Genomic DNA, 15,592 nt, shown 5'->3' on the forward strand with positions numbered 1-15,592 from the left:
AGCTTACATTGAGATGGTGTTGGTCTTGGCTAAAATGTTCTGCTGTTCTAAGACCAGAACCCAGTGGCGTAGGAAGGGGGGGGGGGGGGGCGGTCCGCCCTGGGGTGTTGGCTCCACGCTGGTGCACTGCCCTCTCTGCCCCAGAACAGGTTACTTCCGGGACAGAGAGAGCAGTGCACCAGCGCGGAGCCGACACACCCCAGCAACGTGCAGTCGGGGTGGATCGGCCCTCTCGCCCGTCCCTCGCCGTAGGGGTGCGCTCCAGCGGGAGGAGGGTGTGCCGTGCTGCACCCGGGGGGGGGGGGGGGGCCAGCGGCGACCCGCCCCGGGTGTCAGCTCCCCTCGCTATGGCTCTGCCAGAACCCCAGCATGTCCTTCAAAACATGTATTATTTTTCTAATTACTGAGCCTGAAGTATCTCTACTATAATAAAAAGCACCTCCAACGTTGTGAAGCTGACTCCGTGGCTTCACTGAAGTGAAGGGTTTGTAAGGTTCGTCAGATTCATCACTCTGTCACCACCTCTCTCGGCTCCGCCCTCGCGCCTCTGATAGGTCCGCCACCCTCAACGTCATCACGATTTGACGTCGAGGACGGCGGACCTATCAGAGGCGCGAGGGCGGGGCCGAGACAGATGGTGACAGACTGATGAATCTGATGAACCTTACGAACCCTTCACTTCAATGAAGCAACGGAGTCAACTTCACAACGTTGCGGGTGCATTTTATTACACTACACAGCTCCCTAATTTTGCACTTAAACATCGCAGGGAGAGGGGGGGCAATGACCCTGGAACTGGGTGGGTGGGGGGGGGGGGGGCGGGCAGCCCCTGAAACTGGGAGGGAGGGAGGGTGGGGGTGACCCTGAAACTGGGTGGGTGGAAGGGCGGGCAGGCAGACCCTGAAACTGAGAGGGAGGGAGGGGGCCCCTGGCACACACTCTCATTCTCACACACACACACTCTCGCACCCAGTCTCACTCTCTCTGTCACACACACTCACACATTCACTCTCTATCACACACTCACTCTCACACACACTCTGTAAAACACACACACTCCGAGGTAAACCTTGCTAGCGCCCCCTTCATTTGTGTCAGAAACGGGCCTTTTTTCCTAGTTGTATATAAAATCTCAAGATATAGAATGGTGGTGCCAAGTTCAGTAGACAGAATTATGCATCTCTCTCCAAGTATCCAATCACTGCAAATACAATGCACAAGGAGGAAGCACTTTTGTGTAGTTTGGTGCAAGGCCTGCCTCGGAGGCCATTTGCAAAGGTAAAAAGGTTATTTGAAAACTTCCCTCCCTGTGCATGCATACTTTTACCTGCATTTCCAGGGAGTATTCTCGAGGTGAGAGGTAACAACACATGGACATTTTATTTCAAATGTTGTATAACTTATTTTTCAGTGAAAAAAAGTACCTGCAAAAAAAGCAAGCACAAGCATCTGTGGGTCCCTGATCCCTGGGCAATTTTCACAGGAAAAGTATATGTGTGCTTTCCCTTTGAGAACTGGCGTGAAATCCTCAGATAGAAATACCCACAGATTTTGCACGTGCCCACACCATTTGGAAAACTGCCCACCTACCATTGTGACCACATTACACCTGAGTTGATTACTCAGAATGTTTTACATTCTCGCTATATTCTTTCCTGGATTCTGTTTGTATTGAATAACTACTTCTTCCATACCAGACCGAACAAATATTTAGACCTCTTGAAAACGATATATTTCCTGAAGGTTATTATGCTAGTGGTTTTGAGAAAAAGTGACTTTGGATCCCCCTCACCTTCTGAGGTTTAATTAAGAGGGCTGCAATTTCCGACGTGACCGCGCTTACAATCGTGGTAACATCATCCATGAAGCGGTCTGAAAAGCGGGTCCTCCGAGGAACATCGTGCTTCTCCGTGTGCTGAACATGCTGAGCCATGCTCTTAATCTGAACAACAAAAAAAAAGCCCAAATCAAACCAAACCAAGTTTTGCCCATCACAGAGTGCTGGCAATAGTGCATTTATTATCAAGGTTGAGTATATATGCACATGATATATATCTATACCATGATCTGTTTCACGTATGTTATGTTACATGCATGTTACCATGTATGTATGCAAATTAACACATTACCATTTGTAATTCTGTTACCCGGAAATGGCAACCGCCATTACGGCAAATGTAAGCCACACTGAGCCTGCAAATTGTTTGGGAAAATGTGGGATACAAATGCTACAAATAATAAATAAATAAAATAAAAACTGGCAAATTTGGTTTTGAGCATGTAGTGGATATGATACCCTGAGGCCTGGGGAAGTAAGGATTTTTGCAAGGTTTGATTCCAGACTACTTCAGGCAGGCGGACCCAGTCCCATCCCCCCCCTACCTGTTACACTTGTGGTGGTAAATGTGAGCCCTTCAAAACCCACCCGAAACCCACATAACCTTAGGGTTATGGTAGTGTTGTACAGCTGTGCGGAGTGGGTTTTTTTTTTTTTTTGTGGGGGGGCTCAGCACACAAGGGAGCTATGCACCTGGGAGCAATCTGTGAAGTCCACTGCAGTGCCCCCTAGGTGCCCGGTTGGTGCTGTGGCATGTCAGGGGGACCAGTGCAATATGAATTCTGGCTCCTCCCACGACCAAAGGGCTTGGATTTGGTCGTTTTTGAGATGGGCGTCCTCGGTTTCCATTATGGCTGAAAACCGGGGACGACCATCTCTAAAGTCGACCTAAATGTTGAGATTTGGGCGTCCCTGACCGTATTATCGAAACAAAAGATGGACGCCCAGTGGCGTACTAAGGGGGGGGGGCGGTCCGCCCTGGGTGCCACGCCGCTGGGGGGGGGGGGGGTGCCGTGGCGCGCGCCTGCTCCGAGTTCGCTAAACTCATCGCTCGTTCGCTGCAGCTCCCTCTGCCCTGGATCAGGTTACTTCCTGTTCCGGGGCAGAGGGAGCTGCAGCGAAGCAAAGTTTAGCGAACTTGGAGCAGGCTCGCGCCGCGGCACCCCCCCCCCCGCGACGTGCACCCAGGGGGGGGGTGTCATTTCGCTGGGGGGGGAAGGTGTCATTTAGCGGGGGGGGGGGGCACATCGGCGCTCCGCCCCGGGTGCCATCCAGGCCAGGAACGCCACTGTGGACGCCCATCTTGTTTTGATAATATGGGTTTCCCTGCCCCTTCATGTGGCCATCCTGCGAAGACGCCCTCATGAAAACCTGGGCGCCCCGTTCGATTATGCCCCTCTTAGGGGCTCATTTTCAAAAGAGAAAAAACGTCCAAAAAGTGACAGAAGTCTGCATTTGGACTTTAATCTCACAAAAACGTCCAAATCAGTATTTTTGAAACCTCTTTTTAGCCGTTTTTCTCTGAAGTCCATCAGAAGTACGTCTAAATCTCAACGGGGTGTGTTCAAGGCGGGACTTGGGCGTTCTTAAGACTTTTTCAGCCATAATGGAACAAACAAAACGTCCAGGACTAAAACATACACGTTTTGAGCTAGACCTGTTTTTATTACGAATAAAGCAGAAAAAGGTGCCCCAAATGACCAGATGGTCACTAACCCCCTCCCACCCCCAAAAATTGTGATAAGAACAATTGCCAGCCTCTATGCCAGCCTAAAATATCATACTCACGTCCATTACAGCAGCATGCAGGTCCCTGGAGTAGTTTAGTAGTAGGTGCAGTGCACTTCAGACAGGTGGACACAGGCTCCTACCTCCCCCTACCTGTTACACTTGTGGAGGAAATTATGAGCCCTCCGCAAACTCACCAGAAACCCACTGTACCCACATATAGGTGCCCCCTTCACCCGTAAGGGCTATGATAGTGCTGTACAGTTGGGGGTAGTGGGTTTGGGTGGGTTTTGGGGGGCTCAGCACACAAGGGAGCGATGCTCAGATGTGTACCTGGGAGCAGTTTATTAAGTCCACTGCAGTGCCCCCTTTGGTGCCCTATTGCTGTCCTGGGATGTCAGGGGGACCAGTCTACTAAAAATGCTGGCTCCTTCTACATCTCAATGGCTTCATTTTGTGCGTTTTGTACTTGGAAGTTTTTTTTTTTTTTTTTAAATGGCCCCCCAAAAACCCATCCAAATCACAAAACGTCCAAAAAAACAAAACATCCATAGTATTTTCGAAAACAAAAGATAGATGTTTTTCTTTTTCGAAAATGACCTTCTTTCCTGTTCAGAATTTGGACGTTTTGAGTAAAATGTCCAAATTCAGATTTAGATGTTCTATCTAAAATGCCCTTTTATATCAGCCGGCTCACCTTTATCAACGTGTTTATTCATGTCTTCAAAGAAATGAAGCAAATTGATGAGGTAAGACTTCCCTTGGCTGAACCCATGCTGACACTGTCCCATTAAACCATGTTTGTCTGTGTTCTGCAATTTTATTCTTTATAGTAGTTTCTCTGGTCTTGGTACTTTTTGAAAGAATGAAAAATTGATACACTTCTACCCGTTCTATACTACTCAGGATTTTATAGATCCCCTCAGCCCTCTCTTTTCCAAGTAGAGCCCTAACTCTTTAGCCTTTCCTTATATGGGATGGGGAAAAGGGTATGGAGACTCCTCTGAGAATAGCTGACTAAAGAGTTACGCCATTTCACTTTCTCAAGGCATTCAAGAAGCCCCATTCTGCAGTCAATGGAACAGAGAAACTGAAATCTTTCAATAATCATCTTCAAGCAGCACAGGCTTTTCTGCCCTTGTCAGTGAAGCTGAATCTTGAAACAAAGTGTAACATACAAAATTATTGCAAAACATCTATCAAGAAGGTATTATTACCATTAGAAGCTAATTTTGTTTTAGGTGTGTGTGTGTGTGGGAGAGAGAGGAATAATTTATGATTTTATCTAAAGGAAGCAAAATATATGAATATTTGCAACAATCAAGTGTCCCCAAAGCAATTCAACAGGGTTAATGCACTGCGATTCAGTCAGACCGCTCAAAAGCAACTGGACCTTCTGTACAGTTCAGCATTTTATTTAAAACTGGAGGTTTTCAACAAGTGCAGTCAAAGTTACTACATGCTGCCAAGACTGCATAAAAGTATTTGAGGGATTTAGATAATCCTACTTCCCTAGTTTCAGAGGCACTACTTAGGGTTAAGACAATATTTACACTTGTTGCTTGTGGTCTTCTTATAGCTGAAGAGAAAATGTGTTACAGGAAAGTCTTACCAGGAGCTAAAGAAGAACCAGGCATACTTAAAGACGCCTTCCCTCATTATGCTTGTGCTAACGACCATCTGTAGTGCCAGTTCTTCATGGAAGTGCTGGACAAAAAGATACAACATTCGCAAATGACTTAAAATATCTCATGCAAGCCTGTCTGCACTCATGATACGCAAAGCAAAAATAAGAGCAACCCATAAGAAAAACAAGTGGGGAAATAATGTGGAGCATGGTTCACGGAAAGAAAAGGGGAGGGGTAGTTTGAGAGGAACAACTTGTCTGCTATGTTTCAATGTATCAAGGTTTCTATGCTGCTGCAGGTGTTTTGAGCTGACGTTTCCATAGAAATACCCTGAGCAATTTTTGGGACGGACTCTCCCTGGAATCCCAGTCTAATACAGTCAATTTTGAACTTGACTGGAATAATTTTATAAAGCATTTTCTGCATGTAAAACATGTGTTATGTGTAGAAAAGAGCTCTTATAAAATTATGCTAAATTACAAAACTCTTACTAACATAGTAACAGACAGCAGATAAAGACTTGTAGGGTCCCTCCAGTCTGCCCAAGATAAACTCATTTTACATGGTATGTGATACTTTATATGTATACCCGAGTTTGGTTTGTCCTGCCATTCTCAGGGCACAGACCGTATAAGTTGTCCAGTGCTGCTCTTGCACTAAAAATTCTGAAGCTAATGTCAAAGCCCCTTAAAATTTACACTCAAGCCCATCATATCTATTCAGTTACAATCAGGGCGTAGACCGTAGAAGTCTGCCCAGCACTGCCCAGCACTGGTTTCACTTCCCAATTGAGTGAAACCAGTGCTGGGCATTGAGCCTGCCATGAGTGGGAAAGCGCGGGGTACAAATGTAACAACAACAAAAAAAATTTACCGGCGTCTGCTAAGAAATTCTCCCTCATCCTTTCCGGTACAGCTAAAATTGCTGTGTGCACAGGTTTAAAAAGACCAAAAATGGGGCCAGATTGGAGCTTAACTAGGGCAGGGTTTTCAAAGTTAACTGTTTAGTAAAATAGTCAGCTCCAAGGCAGTAAAGTTGTCCTTCTAAGTAGAACTGTACAAATGGCTGTTTTAAATCTATCAACAAAAGGCAGCAGAATAAGTGTGAACCCCAGAAATCAACACGGATGGATGTTTTAAGGTTTGCTTACAACACTGAAGTTAAGTTGCAACTTTAAAAATTAGCACTTACTCCAATATTGCAGAATATTTGTTTTTATTGATTTGTGCTTTAAATCTAACTACACAAACTTTATGCAGTTAATTTAATTGCATGTCTGGCTGCAATTGTAGCCAGTTAACTGTAGCTGAACATCCAGATAAGTCAATCACTAAGGGGCCCCTTTACCAAAATGCGGTAACTAGATGGCAACGCGTCCTCTGTGCTAAGGCCCATTTTTAACATCAGGGTAAATTGGCCAATTTTTCTATTTTCCCCATTAATGGCCATATGCTAATTTCCTATTAGTGCATGAGCCCCTAAATGCCCCCATTATGTAGGCAGTAAGGGCTCATGTGCTAATTTTTATTTTTTAGTGCGTGAGTATGTGGGGCACCTGAGTGCACCCTGTGGTAAGCGCTCTTGGGTAGCTTAGTAAACGGACCCCTAAAAATGAACTATTATCTTTACTGCTAGTGGAGCCTTGAAAATCTATTCCTTTAGGGGTAATGTCACCAAAAAAGTTAGTTTTATACATATCATGACAGAAATGAATCTTACTCCTAAGCCAGGGTATGTGGAATATGATCTGAGTCTCTCAAATTTACTGCTGACATTTGCCCTAATACTTGCATCATGCTAAACAGAGCTTCCTTCTGCAGTTCATAGGATACACATGCATAGGCAAACTTGTCAAGGTGTGCTTGGAAACTCCTTTTAATCAAGCCTGTGGCACCCAATATGATGGGAAACGTTTCTGTATCTCTCTGCAATATTTTGGCTACATTACTTTGCACTTGAATTAGGGGCGTAGCTACGGGGGGGGCCTCTGGTTTGGCTGGCGGGGGTCCCCAACCCCTGCCAGCTGAAGCCTTTTTCAGCGCCGGTCTCCGGCGCAGCCACGTTCGCTGCCTGCCCCCTGCTCTTCTTTCTTTTTGCTGAGCGTCAGCGTGCAACAGGAGGAGCAAGAAGAAAAAGAGCAGGGGGCAGGCAGCGAACGTGGCTGCGCTGGAGACCGGGGCTGAAGAAGGCTTCAGCGAGGCGGAGGGGGGGGAGGCGATGGTGAGGTGGTGGGGGGGAGCGAGGAGGCGAGGCGTGGTGGTGGGGTGGCACTCAAAATGTGCCCCCAACCTTGGGCTCTGGCCACACCCTCAATTTGAATGTCTTTCTCCAGAGCAATCTTTTGGCACTGATACCTCTAATTATCAATGCTGTTCTCATGCTTTTCTCCTTTATCAAGAATGTTCATTTTTTTTTTGCATCCAGCTTCTTATCCTTTGGAATGGAAGTGCCCTAGGTGATCATAACCTTTTCATTTTCCAAAATCCTCTGAGGGCTGTGACCTCAATGCTTTTCTGGAACAGTGATGATGTCAAGTTTACTCATTTTCCAGTTGATAAGGCGCATCAACTTATGGTGCCTTTCCATATACAAACCTTCTTGCATCAGAACGCTGTTGCTAGTTATGAGATGTGTAACCATTTCTAGCATTTCCCTACAGAATCTACACGTTTGTTTTTCCAGGTTTTTCTATGCTTGCTGTGAACCATTTGTCCATAATCCACTCTCCTGGGCTGCAATTATCAGTCTCTCATCCTTTGGTTTTAAGTTCACCTCTCTGTAACCATTCATGTTTCTGGGTCTCACCTGATGTTTGGTTCCTGAATTAACACTTTATATTTCCACTGTATTTGTGCGACTGCTGTTTGCCTTTCCTTGTTTGGTAATCTAGTTCTTTAAATATTTTTTTTCTCTTGTTTTGCAAATTCTGTTGTTTCCTTTCCTTTGCATACATGGATTCTCACTCATTCCTCCTATTCATTGGATACTTGTCAAAGTTTAATGATGAAGTTGGATTCTGGGGGCCTGATATTCAAAAGGATTAACCAGGTAGGGAAGGCTTCTGCCTTGTTAAACCCCGCTGAGTGAGCCAGCCACCAATTTCAGCTGCACTTAACCGGGTAGAGGCAGGCAGGGGTTGGAATTAGGGCAGATTGGCAATTTAGCTGGTTGGTGGAGATATTCAGTCTGCTAACCAGCTAACAGAATAATGTTAGGAAAGCAAAACAGCTGTCCTAAATTTATGTGCCAAGTTAACTGGGCATCAGTCTGCATGTTGGCTGGCGCCTGTTAACTTCCAGGTCAGTGGACATACTTGGATATTCAATGCTGGAAGCCACGCATGCCCTGGCACTGGACTATCCAGAGTTAGGTCACTGTGTTAAAAGATGCAGCTCCCATTCAGTAAAATCCTATGTTAAGCCACAGTAGATAAAAATTGTGCTGTAGTTTGGTACAACGGCCCTAAATGCACACTAATGAACATGCATCCCTATTACATAGCTAGGTTCTCCAGAAAACCTGTTTGTTGCCCTCAAGGTCCACAGTTGTGTATCCCCTCAATAGCTGTAAAATGGTCACTGCAGTCCTAGACGTGAGCCCCTAGAGCCATTCAAAATATAGCATTATATATATACCAGTAAACCAGGCCCGTTTCTGACACAAATGAAACGGGCGCTAGCAAGGTTTTCCTCGGAGTGTGTATGTTTGAGAGAGAGTGAGTGTGTGTGTGTGAGAGAGAAAGTGTGTGTGAGAGTTGGAGTGTGTGTGTGTGTGTTTGAGTGAGTGAGAGAATGAGTGAGAGACACAGAGTGTGTGTGTGTTTGTGTCAGAGAGAGAGAGAGAGTGTGTGAGAGACAGAATGTATGTGTGTGTGAGAGAGAGTGTATGTGAGAGACAGAGAGTGAGTGTGTGTGTGTGTGGGGCTCCGAGTTCCATGACTCCCTCCTTCCTTCCCTCCCTCTCCTCAGAGTTCCAGGCCCCCCCTCTCCCTCTCTCTCCTCTCTCCCTCTCTCTCCTCCCCTCCGAGTTCTTGGCCCCCCCTTCCCTCCGAGTTCCATGCCCCCCTCCTTCTCCTCCCCAGCGTGTTCCATGCTCCCTTTCCTCAGAGTGTGTATGTTTGAGAGAGAGAGAGTGTGTGGGTGAGAGATGGAGTGTGTATGTGAGAGAGAGACAGAGTGTGTGTGTGTGTGTGTTTGTGTCAGAGAGAGAGAGAGAGAGAGAGTGTGTGAGAGACAGTGTGTGTGTGAGTCTGTGTGTGAGAGAGAGTGTGTGTGAGAGACAGAGACTGAGTGTGTGTGTGTGAGAGACAGTGTGTGTGTGAGTCTGTGTGTGAGAGAGAGTGTGTGTGAGAGACAGAGACTGAGTGTGTGTGTGTGAGAGACAGTGTGTGTGAGAGACAGAGACTGAGTGTGTGTGTGTGAGAGAGAGTGTGTGTGAGAGACAGAGACTGAGTGTGTGTGTGTGAGAGAGAGTGTGTGTGAGAGACAGAGACTGAGTGTGTGTGTGTGTGAGAAAGTGAAGCCTTGAAGCATTCGTGCGCTCTGTAAGGCTCCATCTCCTCAATTGACGACACGTAGTTCCGGAACGTTGCAGGAATGCTTCAAGACTTGAAGGCTTCACTTTCTCGGCTTCAGAATGTTGGAGGTGCGTTTTATTATATAGGATATTTTTTCTTCAGTTTAATTCAATAAAATATATTGCCTATGAAGTAATTGAGAATGTATCAATATTCACTAGCATGATGAGAATCTTGTTTGCTTTCAATATTTATACCCAGAGCATTACTGGTAAAAATCGCAGGAGAGTATGTATATCTGTGTTAGCAGTGGGCACCTGAACAGAGTTCTTAGAAAAATGCTGGGATAAACATGCTTCTCAGCAAACTCAGGTGATTGGCTGGGGACAGATTTGGGAACCACTGCCTTAGTGCATGACCCCTGGTTGAAGACAGAGTTGGGAGGGGATTAAAAAAAAACAGGGAAGAATATCCTCAGGTAGAAACATATAAACACAGAAAAATGAAGGCAGATGGCACTGGAGCATGGTTCCAACAGAGCTGGAAGCCCATAGCACAGCGTTTCCCATACGGTGTGCCATGGCACCCTGGTGTGCCACAGCAAATCCTGACCTTCTTCCCGCCCGAACCACTACTGCAGACAGCAGCGGCATAAAAACAAAACAAAAAAAAAAAGCAAGTGCAGGGCTGCAGCAACATTCAAGAAAATGCTGTCAGTTCTTCCAGTCCTCTGCCCCCGGAACTGGAAGTTGACGTCAGCGGGGGCAGAGGACCAGCAGAGCTGACAGCACATGCCTGAAGGCTGCTGCAGCCCTGCACTTGTTTTTTTTTGTCGCGGCCACTGGGGACAGGGAGCAGATGACCTTCGGAACTCGCAGAGGCGCCTGCCAAAGAGGTTGGATGAAAACAGGAAACGGGATGAAGTAAAAAAAGTTGAAGCCAATAGGCCAGTCTTTGTTTCCCATTCAAAACAAAGCAAGCAAACCTATGAGCTGCTGCATCCAAGCTGTCATTCTTTATTGTTGGTAGCATTTTTTATTTAATCTCACTTATATTTTTAAACATGCTGGCTTGTGCAGCATACAGATGTACAAAGAGGAAGTATAATAACGGCATAACTTTTCATAGGTAGAGTAGTAGTTTGTTATAAATCATAATCAGTGTATCTTTTGGAGGGGCTGGTTATAGGGACACCCTAGCACTGTTATATTTGTGCAGAGAAAAAGATGGAGACCTGTGTGGCCGGGGGGTGAAGACCAGTATGACCGGGGGGGGGGGGGGGGGGGGGGGGGAAATGCCACAAAAATATTGCTCGGACATGAAGGATGCAGTGAACTGAAAAATTTGGGAACCACTGCCATAGCAGCAGAAGGAAACTATCAGGACAAACAAAAACAAAAAGGGGGAGAAATGTTTCAGATGCAGTTAAGAGAATTGGTTTGAAAGGCCAGTGAAATGGTGATGCTCTGATAGCTAACGAATATAGTGCATTCAGGCCCTTGTACCTTTCTGTTTGCTGGCCGGGGTCCAGCACAGGCTGGCTGCATCTCGTTGCTGGCTTCAATGAAAGTAGACATACGGCTACCCCTTCGATCTGCCCCCTGCAGCAAATGACCAGAGGCCAATTACATGGTTACTCAATGACATTCTACCCTAGTCCCTAAACAATGGGAAGAGGTTGGTAGGAGAGAGGAGGCAGAATACCATTCCTTCCCACTCCCAACCACCCTGGTGCTTCCCAATGCTTACAAACTATCGCTAAGTGCTGTAACTTTAAAAAGAAAAAAACATTTATTCAGCAATTCCTCTTGGGGGTGACATTTGCCCTATATTTCTGTTTTTCATCAGTACCCTGGACTGTCCACTTGTACATTGCTTCTGGGTTCCAAAGTGACAGGTTAAAAGGAATTTATTTACTATTGTCTCCATGTATCTGGATTGCACCATTGAGGGGGGCAACCTCATTGTGTGTTCCCTTCCCTTGACACTGTGTTTACGGGGTAATGTCCATACTCCCATTTATGTTCCAGCTGATTGATGAGTGAATGGACAATAGCCAGGTTTGAAACCTTGACTGGTACAACTGCTCACAAATGTGAGCTGATTCAGTCCCTGTGTGTGTCTGTTATCCTTGGGGTTGGTTACCTCATCCCAGGTCAATCAAATAGGATGATTTGGTCCTGGTTATGCCTTACTGCAGTGCTTCTCAACTGAGTCCTTGGGACATACCTAGTCAGTTGCATTTTCAGGATTCCCACAATGAATATGCATGAGATAGATTTGCATGCAGTGCCTCCAATGTATGTAGATCTCGCTCGTGCATAATCATTACAGATATCTTGAATTCAAGACTGGCTGGTTAGGCCCCAAGGAATGCGTTCAGAACCACTAATCTATCATGTACAGACCACTGGTTGATTTTATCCACTGAGTTCTTCGTGACTATCAGAACTAAAAAAAACCCTGCATGCTATGAGGCAAAACCAGGACTGGATCACCCTGTTTGGTTTATTTGGTGTGAGCTGGTAATCTTAGTAATGTGTGTCCAATATATGCAGTAGAGCAGGGGTAGGCAACTCCGGTCCTCAAGAGCCGCAGGCAGGTCAGGTTTTCAGAATATCCACAATAAATATGCAGGAGATAGATTTGCAAGCACTGCCTCCATGGTATGCAAATCTATCTCCTGCATATTCATTGTGGATATCCTGAAAACCTGACCTGGCTGCGGCTCTCGAGGACCGGAGTTGCCTACCCCTGCACTAGAGCACTGGTTCCCAAACTTAGTCCTGGAGGCACCCCAGCCAGTCAGGTTTTCTGGATATCCACAGTGAATATTCATAATTATCCGTACTAAAAGGGTTACAATCCAATTTGTAATTAGTCACAATGTATCAACCTACCCACAAATTAAACTAATTACTCCTTATTATAAACATTTTCATTCTTTTTTATTTACTCATTTCAATCACTTATTCAATCAAACATTCCCAATCCACCACAGTGAGTACCTCGTAAAACACATCCCCTCAACAAAACATTCCACTTCTTCTGGTCACCATGTTGAACATTAACACAGTCCAAAGTAGTTCTTCGCGGGCATATGCTCCGCTCCACTGTCCTGTTAGTAGTTGTAATCCATCACTGTCCAATCAATGAAAATCTCCCAAACAGCAAAAAACAGCAAAAAAACGCCGGTCAAAGGTTTCAATCTCTCATGAAGAGTGGATATGCACCAAATGGGCAACAATGTTACGCTGCCATCCTTTAGACTTGCCCACCTGTATCCATAAAATTCTTGCAGCGTTCAGTTCATACGGGACTCACATCACGTTAGATCGTGTCTAACATTCTTCACTCAGACATCAACTGGTCTCAACACAGGCTGTGTTCATATTTTCTTCATCAGGAGACCGTGAACAGCCCCATTAGAGCATCTGGTGCAACCAGGTCCATCCCTGTTTCCGGTTCCACCAGCCAAATACTGGCTCCACTCTCAAAATGGCTACCACAAGACTGCTGTTAGAGGTCTGAATATCGCTCCTGCCCCTACTACACCACTAGACCACCAGGGCTTATAAGGTAGACCTGGGTAGGTCTAGGGGTGGGTGGGGATGGGAGTCACTTGGAAGGGTCCGGGAGGGGGGTGTTACTCCTGGTCAGGGGGGAGGGAGGGGGCAGAGCCCAGATTAGAGGTCATCACACTCATTTTCAGTTTCAGCCAAAACTGAAAAAAGCAGTTTCAGTCACCCTCTAGTGCAGCGATTCCCAAACCTGGTCTTGGAGGCATCCTAGCTTGTTAGGTTTTCAGGATATCCACAATGAATAGAGTGGGTAGGTAGGTGAGAGAGGCACTTTGGGAGTGCTTACTCCTGTTTGGGTGGGTAGAGAGAAGGGGCAGCTCTTGTTTGGTTGGTGGGGGGGGGGGGGGGGTTGAAAGGAGGTTGGGGGAACTATTGGTCAGAGGCACTTTAGTAAAAGGGTCCCTAGATGTCTCAGGAGCATTTTCCCTAGGTATCTGCTGTAGTCTGATGTTTTGGCTCTGTTGTTGCTTAGAGTTGCACTAATAGAAAAATTTGTTTTGGAACATTCAACTATACTGAATTCTTATGCAGAGATTTTTTTTCTAGCCCTTCTGCACCTCTGGGCTTTAAGCTCAATTGGAACTGACTTCTATTGACCCTTCAGTTCCACAAGCCTTCATGTATAGCTACGTGGAACTCTTCACTAGCTTTAATCACTCTCCCTTCTACCATCCAATTTAGCCATTGAAAAAAAGGTTCTTGGCCAAGGACCACGACCGCTCCTTCCAGAATCAGTATGCATGCATTCTAATTCTGGCCACTAAGTGTCACTATTGTGTGACGGCTAAGACCTCCCCCCCGTGTCTTCAGCCATTCTAGCCTCAGTCAGCTCCAGGAGAAGCTTCACTTGAGAACCAAATTCTGATTTCTTGCATGGCTGTCACACAGTTTGCCAGGCTGCTTCCACACCATCATAAGATATTAGTCCTGTCCCTGATTTGGAACTTCTTTCTCTATGCATTCTATAGGAAGAGTAGGATATAACTGCTTTGGGATATGAAACAGAAAACCAAGACCAGGCTCACTTCTTTAAACACCTGTATTTCTTCAAGAAGTAAACTCTAACTAAAAGGGACAGCACCTACAATGCTAATCGGGACTGCATTTATAAATCTGCTAAATGAAAACAACAGTTATAGAGCCAGCCCAGTAGATCAGTGACAGTACTGCACACTGCCACATGGAGGAGCTCCAGTCTAATTTCTAGATCAGGCTCTCTTCCCTTTATTGATAGTTAGTTGAAGTAGCTGCTGCACAGCATCAGACACTCAGTGGCTGGGTCTCCAGAAGAAGCTGTCTCGAAACGGGTCCCTGTTGAGACCTCAGCCCAATGGATGATTTGAAGAATCAGCGAGAGGATTAGCTGTGCGCCTTAAACTAAGTTAAGTGCTTTCTTTTGATTGTTTGGTGGATGTCATTTGGGAGAATAAAGTTGAAATGTATTTTTGGATCCACTAAATGTTAAATTATTTTGGGAGGTTTTTCTGAACCATGATTATTGATGGACCGACCACATGTATGAATGGCTGTAATTTAAGACAGTACAGATTGTGGATTTTGGTCCTTATGAGGTCTTTTCCTCCCTATTTTTGAAAAATTGGATTTGGTTCCTGCACTTCTACATATATATACCATTGTTTATTTCAGATAATCTCTCTTCAGTATATGGTATATTGATCCTCAATATCTTGTTGAGAAATAAAACAAACCCAAATAAAGACTCTGACCTGAGACCACATAGGGTCACACAAAGTGCCGTTTTTTTTTGTTGTAAATATAGCAACTGGGTTTTAATGAGACTTCATTCCTCCAAACTTACCTTGGATGACATGATGTTCCTCACTTCCTCGTCAGCGGTAGTCTGTGCCCCTGCGATATCAGGATTGCTGCAGCTCATTATCCGAGACTGCAGAAGTTTGGATCCAACTGTGACGGCTGATGAGCGTCCAACAGTGTAATAGCGAGTGTCCGGCATGCTGGCAGCACCTGCAGAACCTGGCCGAACAAAAGATATTTTGACACTCACAAAAGAACATGGGTATCCTCTTAAGAGCTGTATGACTGCAGCTCATGAAAACTGTCATTTGGTTTTGCTAGCCCTCAGTATAGTATAAAAGACACCCCAGATACAGGTCTTGTATCTGTTGGGGCCTGCAGGAAATGAGTAAAGAACAGATTGCTTTGTGTTGCCCCATTCTAGCAGGAATGGAAACAGATAATGGTTGGTCTTTCTAATACTCATTATCCAGAAATATCCAATCACAACCAGCACCATCATCAAGGGAGGTGAGAGACAGGAGAA

General features: G+C 45.6%; 1 protein-coding gene across 1 annotated transcript in view; it reads right to left on the minus strand.

Annotated features, from left to right (window-relative positions):
- Positions 1-15,592, minus strand: part of DOCK8 (dedicator of cytokinesis 8) — a 281,419-nt gene that overhangs the window by 89,559 nt on the left and 176,268 nt on the right. Inside the window, 4 exon segments of the mRNA XM_030193833.1 lie at positions 1,793-1,942; positions 5,165-5,272; positions 11,215-11,310; positions 15,110-15,285. Of these exon segments, the coding sequence (XP_030049693.1) occupies positions 1,793-1,942; positions 5,165-5,272; positions 11,215-11,310; positions 15,110-15,285 (530 nt within the window).

This window comes from Microcaecilia unicolor, chromosome 2, assembly GCF_901765095.1.
Source record: "Microcaecilia unicolor chromosome 2, aMicUni1.1, whole genome shotgun sequence".
Classification (NCBI taxonomy): domain Eukaryota; kingdom Metazoa; phylum Chordata; class Amphibia; order Gymnophiona; family Siphonopidae; genus Microcaecilia; species Microcaecilia unicolor.